Source organism: Elephantulus edwardii, unplaced genomic scaffold (genome assembly GCF_000299155.1).
Source record: "Elephantulus edwardii isolate Elephantulus edwardi_28Jun2011 unplaced genomic scaffold, EleEdw1.0 scaffold00004, whole genome shotgun sequence".
Taxonomy (NCBI): Eukaryota; Metazoa; Chordata; class Mammalia; order Macroscelidea; family Macroscelididae; genus Elephantulus; species Elephantulus edwardii.
Window position 1 is genome coordinate 36,274,809 of NW_006399754.1, and position 11,933 is coordinate 36,286,741.

At 51.3% G+C, this 11,933-nt stretch overlaps 1 protein-coding gene across 1 annotated transcript in view; it reads left to right on the top strand.

Moving 5' to 3' along the window:
- The window catches only part of KL (klotho), a 34,204-nt gene that overhangs the window by 9,423 nt on the left and 12,848 nt on the right, over positions 1-11,933 (top strand). The window contains exons 2-3 of the mRNA XM_006879638.1: positions 9,804-10,314; positions 11,093-11,361. Of these exons, the coding sequence (XP_006879700.1) occupies positions 9,804-10,314; positions 11,093-11,361 (780 nt within the window). The remainder of the gene's footprint in view (positions 1-9,803; positions 10,315-11,092; positions 11,362-11,933) is intronic.

Below are 11,933 nucleotides of genomic sequence, written 5' to 3' on the forward strand. Positions count from 1 at the left end.
TGCCTAGCAAGGGGCCTCAGAGGAGGGGGCCTGCCAGCAAGGGGCCTCAGAGGAGAGGGTCTGCCTAGCAAGGGGCCTCAGAGGAGGGGGCCTGCCAGCAAGGGGCTTCAGAGGAGGGGGCCTTCCAGCAAGGGGCCCAGCGCTACCCATGCAGGTGTGCCATATGGGTGAGGGGACACAATGACTTCTACTATGGAGCCCTAGACCCCAGGCTGCCTTTGCCAGAGACCAGTCAGGGAGGGGGCCCGGCTTTCTTCTTTCTACCACACACATGTATGCGTGTGAACACACATCCACACACCCCACCTACCACCCCTCCATTCAGCCCACATACACACAACTCACACCCAAATTGCCTGTGAGTGCGTGTGCGCACACACACACACACACACACACACACACACACACTCATTCATCTCATTGGTCATGCACACACATACCCCTCACATACACATCCCCCCTATAAATCTCTTGTGAGCACACACTCACATCATCACACACACACGCACCTCATCAATCACACACACATACACACACTTACTTGCCTCACTGGTCACGCACACACACCCCTCACATACACATCCCCTGATCAATCTCTTGGGCACACACTCACATCATCACACACACACACACACACACACACACACACAGCATACACACACTCTGCACACTTCACATCCGACCACTTGTGCACCCCTACACTGTACACACCCACCACACGCATTTACACACTTACACATGTATACCACTCATGCAGGGAGCTCTGGTGCACACTGACAAGAAGCTGCACTGCAATCCCGAAGGTGCATTGTGGGAGGATGGACAATCTCCTCCTGTGTATTAACTTTCTCTGACAACCTGCCAGAGGGTCAGCTATGGGCTGGTTCCAACCTGACCGCATACAACAACCACCACGACCACAACCACCACGCATGCAGATACTATCTATACACACATGCCATGCATACACACATTAATTATACACAGCGCACATGCCTACTCCATACACAGTCCCCGTGCTGAACACCACACATACACACAGCCACACATACCATGGCACACATGTGCACTACATGTATACACACAGACACACTTGCAGCGGCACACATGTTCACCACACATACACAGACACGTACACAGATGTGCTTGTCTCAGCACACATACACACAAATACACAGACACGCATGCCACGGCACACATGTGCACCACACACACAGACACGCATGCCACGGCACACATGTGCACCACACACACAGACACGCATGCCGCAGCACACATGTGCATGCACACTCCCTCTCGCTCACAGCACAGCTTGACTTTCCCCTCACGTTGCAGGAGGTCCTTCCATATCCACAACTCCACATTCACGTCCTTCTGCTGCAGAGGTGGGTCGCACTCTTCCCCAGAAGAGATGAACAGAGATGAGCCCCTTGGTCTGGCCTGGGTCCCCGCCCTGCGAGGACAGGGTCCAGTATTCTTTCATGGTCACGGGTGTCATTACGTGTACCACATCAGGCCACTAACCTAAAGGTCAGCGGTTCTAATCCACCAGGGGCTTCACAGGAGGAAGCGGGGAAGTCTCCTCCTGTAACGATTCTCACAGCCTCGGGAACCGGTGGAGGGTTGTGGACTCAGACCAGGCGATGATGGGTGTTTTCTAGAACCACCAGAGGCCGGAGCCCTTTCACAAAAGCAACTTTCCTATTCCTGTTCCGCATCCTAGAAGCCAGTGTGTTAGTCGTGCACCAGCTAGATCCCTGCCGTTAGTGATTCCGACTCAAAGCGCCCAACCCCCCGACAGAGCGGGACCCCCACAGGAGCTCCTGTCATCTCACCAGGGCTGGTGGCCATTCTCCTGTGGAGCGGCTGAGCTTGAACTGCCGACCTTTCAGTTAGCAGCTGCGTTCTGAACCTTCTGCCAACACAGCTCCTAAACCAGACCAGACCAGTCCAGGCCAGACCCCTGAAGGCAGTCACCCCAGGCAACCTGCAAAGGTGGGGGGCCGCAGACACAGAGAAGAAGAGCAGGTTGAACATTGCCTCCCCTGGACTTCATGTCACGTCCAGGTTTGTGACCCAGCTGAGCCCCCACCTCGGGTCTGTTCTCTCCCACTGCACTGATGGGTGACTGATGGCATTACTGGCCCTGATTCCACTACCTTTGTGTCCTGTGTAAACGGCTGTTTTTGGGAAGGTGACAGGTTGTCTTTGGTGACGTTTGCTGGGCTGCTTGAAATTCTATTAGGAAAGACCTCAGTTGGGCATGAAGGAGAACTCAGATCCGAGAACACAGAGTGTTTGCAAACCACAGGCTTTGGGAAGTGACACCGATGGTGATTTACTGCAACTGGGGAGGAGTCGTCCCAGAAAAAGTCTCAGTGGGGCAGTAGTGACGCGCTTGATGGCTAAATGAGAGGCTGCTTGTTCAAACCCACTGGCTGTTCTGTAGGGAAAAGACCCCAGCCTTGGTGGCCTTGCGGGGCAATCCTGCCCCACACTGTCCTTGCCCTGCACAGTCGGCCTCTGTCCCTCACTGTCCTCTGTCCCGCGCTGTCCTCTGTCCCTCACTGTCCTCGCCCTGCACAATCATCCTCTGTCCCTCACTGTCCTCTGTCCTGTGCTGTCCTCTGTCCTGTGCTGTCCTCTGTCCCTCACTGTCCTCTGTCCTGCAGGTTTGATGGGAGGTGCAGTAATCTGGACAGCAATGGGCTTGCTTTGAGGAGCTCTGGTGGTGTGGTCTGCAGGAAGTTTGGTAACGCAAAGGCTTCACATCTCTGGTAGTTCGAGTCCACCTGCAGCTCCGAGAGGGAAAGATGAGCAGTCACCCCCTCCCCACTGTGGTTACGTCCTTGGTACCCAGGGGAGGGTCAGGTCGGGTGGGTTTGGACTGAATGGGGGTGAGCGCACCCGGAGTCTTCATGCTGTGGCCCCATGGTAGATAGATCTGCCGGTCTGTGTTGAGGAAACCCTCTGAGCACCTTCCTGCCCTGTCACGGGGGGTCACTGATCCCCAAAGGTGGCCGCCTTGAGGTCCCCGAGTCACGCTTCTCTGTCCTGTAAGGTGACGATGGGTCAGAGTCCACTCCACAACACCCAGCTAAAACAAGAGCCCTCAGGCTGTCAGAGGCCAGCACGTGAGGCTGTGGTGAATGGATGCCAACTACGGAACAAAGCCAGCACCCCAGTGGGCTCTGCTCTCCCAGGAAGGGCACCGCGCTCCCGGAGCCAGCGTCGTGTCTCCAGGGGTCAGTGTAGGAGGCCCAGGAATGAATAGCGGCTCCAGCCCTCCTCTCGATTGGAGCTCCATCTCAGGCCGCTAGGTCTCAGTGTAATTAAGCTATTTTCCAAATTACATAATCCCTTAAGAAGTGTTCCGTTTCCATTTTGTTGGTCTTTGAGGAGTGGTTACAAAGTGGGCTGAGCTGCCTCAGAAGGTGTTTGCATGACTGTTGATGAAAGACAGGATGTTTGGAAGGGTGGAGGGTCAGCAGGAGAGGAAGCCCCTTTGACAATGGTGTGTCAGAGACAGTAAGGTGAACGCAGCACAGGACAGGGTGCAGAGCCATTGTTTGAAGGGTCACTGTGAATGAATTACAGTTGACTGGACATCAGTAGGCCTCCCAACAGCAGACTAGAGACCCAGCTGCCCGCCCAGTGCCTTCACCGGCTGTCCAGCACGAGATCATCACAGACATTCCATCTCCTCCCCAGGCCCCTGCTTCCTTCTCTCCAGGTGTCCTCCACGCCACAAACCCACTGCCATCGGTAGATTCTGATTTGCCGAGACTCCCCACTGGATGTAAGAGGTAGGAAATCTTCACAGAGGACGCTCATCTTTGTCCCTTTGAGCGACTGCCGGATTTGAACCTCTGACCTATCAGTTAGCAACCCCCAACTCAACATATTACCTCACCAGTAGCATCCAATTCATCTGCCCTTAATGTTGTCCTAAATATGATTAGTGGATTAGTGGTAAGGAGTTGGGATGGCAACTCACAAGCACACAATTTAAATCCACCATCCGCTCCACAGGAGAAAATGAAAAACCTTCAAGGGTCAGCTACGAGTCTGTTCATTCTTGATGATACAACACAACAAAACAACCACCACCACCAAATCAAAAGCCCACACATAGCTCTAGACGACTCTAGGGTATCCCTGGAGATCTTCCACTGTGTCTCCAAGGCTGTAGGGGACTTCTGTAGACCCTCCACGCTGTCCCGAGGCTGTGAGCCTTCACAGGAGGAGACTGCCCATCTTTCTCCTCTAGAGCAGATGGTGCGCTTGAGCTCCCAACGTTTTGGTTAGCAGATCAACATCTAACCTACTATACCTCCAGTAATCTCCAATTCTTAGGCAAGTTCTGTTGATTCTGATTTAATGATGACCCAAATGCCACCAATTCTCACCACCAATCAAACCCAACCCAGGCACATTCCTACTGAGCTGTTTCTGATTCAGCAACCTACAGGTGACGGACCTGAGAGATGCTCCTGTTCAAGGGATGGAGCCAAGGACCACGCTGGTCTCAGTGTGCCAGGACCTGGGGTTTGGGACTGGAACTGTACATGAGGTCACAGGCCAGCTGAGGCACTGTCACATCCACCATGGACAGATCAGTAGGGCCACCATGGGCAGGTCAACAAGTCTCAGGCACTGTCACAGCCACAGGGAATAGGTCAGCAGGGCAAGCTCAGACACCATCACAGCCACCATCAACAAGCAGCAGAGCCAGCTTGCACTGCCATGGCCACTGGGAATAGGTCAGCAAGACTAGCCCAGTCAGCTTCTGTGAGTCATTTTCCTTTTTGGGATTTAAATTTTTCTTATCTTCAAAGTGATACATATTTATGACAGGAAATTTAGAAAGTATAGACAAAACGAAGAGAGTAAGACCACACACCATCTTGCTCTACAGTCTCGTCAATGCTTCAGAAGCTTCCTGAGCGGCGGGTGTGCTTTTCTTTGTAGCAGGCCCTACCTGCCTTTCCACCTCCTTCTTACTGTTCACTGTTGTATTTTACTTTCAGATCAGCCAATGTTCTTCTGCCTTGGTTTTGACAGGAGGGCCCGGTTCCTGGAGAAGGATGTCATGCTTGATGAAGTAGAGGGTCAGTGAGTGAGAGGAGGCCCCTGGGTGACGTGGAGTCACACAAAGTTGTGCTCAAACCCAGAGAGAGCATGAGGCAGGATGGGCACTTCCTCCTGCTGACCGTGGCTCGCTGGGTGCTGCCAGCCCAATGGCACTTAACAACAGAGTAGTTACAATGTCTGTTGCTGATGTTGTTCAGTGTGTTTGATTGACTACAACTGTGGTATTAAGGGTTTATGGTCCAAAATGACTTCTTTCCCATTAACTTACTTTGCCGTGTAGATGGGCGGGAATATGCAAATAAGGTATGTTAGCCTACACACAGGGGGCTTGGCTAGCCAATCTACAAGGGGATAGGCTAGCCTGACCATTAAGTTGAGTGGACCCAGTAGGAGAATTCCAAGCTCTTCCCTGCCAGAAAATAAGAAGCAGGGAAATGTAGAGCATCCTTCAGGCCCAGGAGTTCTTGCTCCAGCTAGGTCTATGGCAGCAGCAGGCATGGTCTAAGCAGAGGACGAGAGACCAATTTGATATGGCGATGATCTTGGGACCGCTAACCACCACAGGACCAGAGCTGAGGGCCATTGTTCAAATTTGTTGGACAGCGGGAGGCCTGGGGGTAGGGGACCATAATTGGCAGGGCTGAGAGCTTTGTAACACTGGCCTAAGGCCACCAGGCTCAAGGCCGAGGTGCCTGCAAGCACATTTTGGAAGCTGTTTCTGACTGTATTCTGCTACCAACTTGGATTATAACCTTTGCCTTCCCCAATATGGTTCTGCATGTTCTGTGAGCTAGTACATCAGATTTTGGACCCAGTAAAGCAATAAGATTGTGGTTGAGATGAGTAGAAAGAGATATGGGAGCATGGGGGCCAGGGAGCATGTCTGACCTCATGGAACTGATGCTGCGGATGGGGGCAGTTCCCCTTTGTGATGCTGGTAAAGGTCAGATATGGCTGTCCCCATGCACTGCTGTTGCTCTTTTTACAATTTGTAGTGACAGCAATCAGATTGAAACCCTGCCATATCTTGCACCATTTTTACAATCTCTGTTATGTTCAAAACCATTGTTACAGACACTGTCCCAGTCCATCTCATGAAGAATCTTCCTCTCTTCCACTGACCTGTGACTTTTCCCAGGGTGCTGTCCGCTTCCAAGAACTGGCACTTTCTGACGACATGCCCAGGTGGATGAGTTGTCATTTTGTCATTCTTGCCTCTAAGGAGCTGGTGGTTACACTTCTTTAAAGATGTGTCTGTTTGTTCTTTTGGTGGTCTGCAGGGTCCTCAGTGTCTGGGCAGTAGTATTTTGAAGGCACCTTGGTGATACGGTAGTCAAATGTTTGACTGCTTAGCAGAAGGTCCTTACAGAGAACCTCCTGGCTCTTCCTCTGGAGAAGAAACTTGGATGTTTATTTCCATGATGACTGGGACAGCCCGAACACCCTGTTGGGATGTCCTCCAGGGTCTCTGGGAGTCAAGATTGACTTGAGGGCAGTAGGTGTGGTGATTTTTTTCTTCTTTGTTTTGTTTGAGGGGCTCTGATAGTGTGATGCTTAGCTACTCGCCAGCGGCTGGTGAGTGGACTCCCGCAGCTGCCGTGCTGGGGAGAGATGAGGCTGCTTTTGTGAAGCAGATCTCCTCTGTCCTGCAGAGGCCCTAGGTTGGTTCTGTTCTGTGGAATGTCCAGTAACACTAGCATTTCTGTGCGACCCAGTCTGCAGAGAACGGCCCGTCGGTTTCCAAAGCTGTCAGTTTTACAGGGCCAGACGCTCGTCTTCTCCCATGGAGCAGCTGGTGCGTCCAGCCCCCCAACGTTTTCATCGCTTAGCCTCTGTGTCACCAGAGCTTCTTTGCTGTTGTTAGGAGATGTTGAGCCAGTTTTGACCTCAGTGACCGTGCTGATGGCAAAGTGAAGCTGTCCATCCACACCACCCTCCGTCCAGCTGTGCGTAAGCCCCTGCTTCAGGCCATCTCACTGAGAGTTGTCCTTTTTTCACTGACCCCCATGTTACCATGAATGATGTCCTTCTCCAGGGACTGTCCCTCCACCCGACGACGTGTCCATAGCACGGAGACAAAGCCTCAATTCTTGGTTTTCAAGGAGCCCTCTGCCTGTGTTTCTCCCAGGCAGATTTCTTTGTTCCATAGGCCGCCCATGTGCACAATACTCTTCCCCAGTGTTGCAAACGAAAGGAAGCACTTCCTCCTTGGTCTTCCTTAGTCATTGTCCAGGCAGCTCAGGTGGGCTAGTCCGTAGGGAGCGTGGCACCGCTCTGGGGTTCGAACCCTCCAGCAGCTCTGCAGGAGGGAGGAGGGCAGACTACTTCTGAGCAGTTACGGCCTACAAAAACTGCTGGAAGGTTTGGAATCAGGTGCTCGGCTGGCCTTTGGAAACTGCTGGAGGGCTCGGAGTCAGGCGCTCGGCCATAGTGACTTCCAGCTTTCACAGGCACATGTAGAAAAGTAGGAAGGGCAAACCCCGCCCCCCCCCCAAGCCCAAAAAACCAAAACAGAAAAAACCACAACTGAAGACTTTAAAAAGAAAGAGTGACTTGGCTCAAATGTTGTTGTTGATTGCAGTAGAGTTGAGGTTGACTCATAGCGACCTAGTGCCTTTCCATAGCTATCATCATTTCTCCAAGTTCATAGAGTTTCCAGAGGTATGTGGTTAGGAAGTGGATGCCACACTTGCTTCCCAACCTGTTTTACACCTGGGAGCTCACCAAACACTGTTCACATTGGGAAGCCATTCGGGTATTTGATACCCCAGTGTTACAAGGTTCAGCATCACTTGGCTCATATAGAGGAGAACAAATGGTCATCCTCATTGTTCTTTGTCAAGAAAAGAGAAATAAGTGGAAAAATATTGAAAGTCGGTCAGGTTTTATGAGAGTCCTAAGTCTTACGGGAGAAGCCACTTTGGGTTGTTCTAAGAGGGCCCTCAGAGCCCTGATGGTATAGTGTGTTATTTGGTATGCTAGCCAAAAGGTTGATGCTTCAAATCCACCTAAGTGTCTGTGAGAGAAAGATGGACAGTCTCCTCCTTAAAGATGGACAGCTGGAAACCTGGCAGCGAGACACCTGGTGCCAGATGGACTCCACGGGGTGGAGGTGAGGGGGAGGCTTCTGGCTGGGCTCTTTCTAAGCCCAGAGACCTAATCGCGTGGTTTGTGTTAGTGGCCCTACAGGGAGCCAGGTATGATGGAAAGTTCTGCAGGGTGAGCCAAGGTCAAGCATTAGAGTTGGTGCTTTACCTTCCGGAGCTAATACTTAGAGAAGAACAAGGATTGTTATGAGTTTTAGTTAGGAGAGACAAATACAAAACACCACTGACTTCAACAGCATGGAGCACGCTGGAAGACTCCCTGACTCTCAGGAGAAAAAGTGGAATTCTGCTTTAGAAATTCCTGGTGTTTTCACAGATGTGGAATTGGCATAAACAATCCTGCTAATTAAAAAGCACGTGATCCAAAGTCAATGAAGCAGTCACATTTTATGAAAAATTCTTATTTCATAAACTTTTCAAAGTGTGACTAACTATATGCGCAACACAAGAATTCAAATTTCCCCCTCAGCGGCTGCTGAAGTCGTGGGGAAGGGTTCTAGTTACGGTATCGGGTGGTCATCCACCTCCACCGTAATTTCTTGGCTTCGTTTGCTTTGTACTCTGTGGGCTCAGCTAACCTGGTGTTGGATAGTTGATTCTGGCTCTCAGTGGCCCCACGTGACTGAGCAGAATTGCCCCACAGGGCTTTCTTAGTGGTTGAGCCCTTGTGGTATAGTGGATTAAGTATTGGACTGCTAACTGAAAGGTTGCCAGTTCAAGCCCACCGACGGCTCCATGGGAAGCAGATGAGGGAGCCTTCCTTGGTCAAGATTGTTGTGTGTGGTAGTAGCGTCGATTGGCTCTGACTTATGGTGACTTTATGAACCTTGCTGTGCCCTGGGCCGCCCTCAGCATCTCAGATGTGCTGGTGTCTGTTACGTTAGTTGCTGGGTCAAGCCCTTCCATTGAGGGTCCTCCTCCCTCTCAGTGACCTTCTACTTTCCCCAGCATGATGTCGCCCTCCAAGGATGGCACCTCCTGAAGGGAGAACAGTGCCATCTTTTTCTAAGGAGCACTCTGATTACACGGCCTTCAGGATGGACTTGCTTGTTCTCGCGGCTGGCCACGGGATATTCCGCACTCTTCTCCAGCATTACAGTCCAAAAGTGTGCATTCTTCTTTGGCCTGCCTTGTGCTTGTCCGACTTTCAGAAGCATAGGAAGCAATTGAAAATGCAATGCCTTCGGTGCACATTAGGTGATAAATGTGACAGCCTTGGGCATTTCTATGGTGGCCTCCAGGGCCTCTGAGTCAGAACTGACTTGCTGGCAGCTGGTTGGTTAGAACTGCCCACCTTTTGGTCAGCAGCTGAGGGATTAGCTACTGGTCAGCTAGGGCTCCGTTTCTGTGGGTTAGTCAGGAGGGTCTCCGTGGTGAGAACAGCCAGAACTCCCCAAGGGAGGAAAGTGGGTGCTCTGTGTGGTTTATAGTAACGTGGATGGTTCCCAGGGAGGGAGACTGGCCAATAAGTGGGTAAGTTGGGTGAAAGAAAAGACAGAGAGAAGTTGATTAGACACTGTAATTCATTACAGTGCACATTGGTGCGTGGTGTGTTCTTAGCCTCGACCCGAGAGGTATTCACTGTGGGTTTTGTCTTCACAGGCTCACGCCAAAGTCTGGCATCTCTACAACACTTCCTTCCGGGCAGCTCAAGGAGGCCAGGTGTCCATCGCCTTGAGCTCTCACTGGATCACCCCGCGGAGCATGACCGAGCACCACGTCCAGCAGTGCCAGAGATCGCTTGACTTTGTTCTCGGCTGGTTCGCCAAGCCCGTTTTTGTGGACGGCGACTATCCTGAGAGCATGAGGAAGAACCTGTCCTCCCTGCTCCCTGAGTTTACAGATGCCGAGAGACGGCTCGTCGAGGGCACAGCTGACTTTTTCGCTCTTTCCTTCGGACCCACCTTGAGTTTCCAGCTGCTGGACCCTCACATGAAATTCAGGCAGTCAGAGTCCCCCAGCCTCAGGCAACTCCTTTTCTGGATAGATCTGGAATATAACCACCCACAAATATTTATTGTGGAGAATGGTTGGTTTGTCTCAGGGACCACCAAGAGAGACGATGCCAAGTCTATGTATTACCTCAAAAAGTTCATAACGGAGACCTTAAAAGGTAGGCTTGTAGGGACAAGTCCATGCTCCTGCCAAGACCATAGGAAAAGCAGCGCTCGTGCACGTCCGTGGGCAGCTCTGGGCACTCAGTGAGCATCACGGCTCACCAAATGCAGGGTGTCTCTGGCTTGGATCACCAGCTTCTCCAAGGGAGAAAAATGGGCATTCTCCCATGTGATTGACAGCTTGCAAAGAATTAAACCAGATATGGATGGTTCCGGGGTGGGGGTGGGGATTAATAAATGGGTAAGTTTCATGAGAGGAAGGCAGAGAGAAGTTGATTAGACATTGAAATTAATTACATTACACATTACTAAATTGCAATTACTGCTATAAAACACACATGCATGAATGATAGAGTGAAAGCAAATTGATTTGTAAACTTCTACTAAAAAAAATAAAGTTAAAAAATAAGGTGGAAGCCTGATTAGAGGGTCACTGTGGGACAGACCCAGCTTGACCACCGTGAGCTGGGCTTGATTTAAGCTGTGGAGCTCAGTCTTTCTTGCAGGGTTTGGCTGGGTACCATCAAAGTAGAATTCAGGTAAGTGTTCAATCTTTGCTTCCGCCAAGGACTGATATAAGCTTATTTTCAAAGGTATTTATGTGTGGAGGAATCTAGGTTTGATTTGAGCTTCTATGGATAAGAAAAACACCCTTGCTTTGCCTAGCAGCAGTCTACTTAATTAACTTCCGCGCGTTTGAAACCATCGAGTGCTCTTGAGCCCTGAGGAGGATGTGCGGCAGAGGGTCACCTTGTTCTTGTCTTCTCTTCACAGCCATCAGGCTGGATGGGGTCGATGTCGTTGGCTACACCGCGTGGTCGCTCATGGACGGCTTTGAGTGGCACCGGGGCTACAGCATCAGGCGTGGGCTCTTCTATGTTGATTTTCTAAGCCAGGACAAGAAGCTGTTGCCCAAATCCTCGGCTTTGTTCTACCAGAAGCTGATAGAGGACAATGGCTTCCCACTTTTGCCTGAAAATCAGCACCTGGAAGGGACGTTTGCCTGTGACTTTGCGTGGGGAATTGTCGACAACCACGTGCACGTAAGTCAGCTGGCAAGCCCTCCGGCAGCCCCCGCAGCCCCGTGGCGTGTAAGCTGGGGTTTGCATGAGTCTGTATTTGTGGCCCCTGCTCCCATCTGTCATGAGCACCGGACACATGAGATCGTGAATTGGAAAGGGCCCGCTTCTCTCCTTCCTCGCTATATCTGTTTTACATCTGAGCTGAGGAGAGAGAACTTTGAACTGATTGTCTGGTAAGGACCGTAGAGGGAGCCCTGGTAGTGTGGTGGTTAAGCTACGAGGCTGTTAACTGGAAGGTCAGGGGTTGGGACCCCCAGCTGCTCCCTGGGAGAAAGAGAAGGCAGTCTGCTTCCCTAAAGATCGTAGAAGTGGAGACCCCCGGGGCAGTTCCACCCTGTCTACTTTACAGTGAGAATCTTTGTCTTCTTGACATTGAGCCTCAATCCATATCGTAGGCTGCAGTCCTTGACCCTCCGCAGCAGGTGCTTCAGGTCCTCCTCAGTTTTAGCAAGCAGGGTTGTGTCATCCGCGTAACGCAGGTTGTTGATAAATCGTCCACCAATCTTGACCCCACATTTCTCCTCATAGAGCCC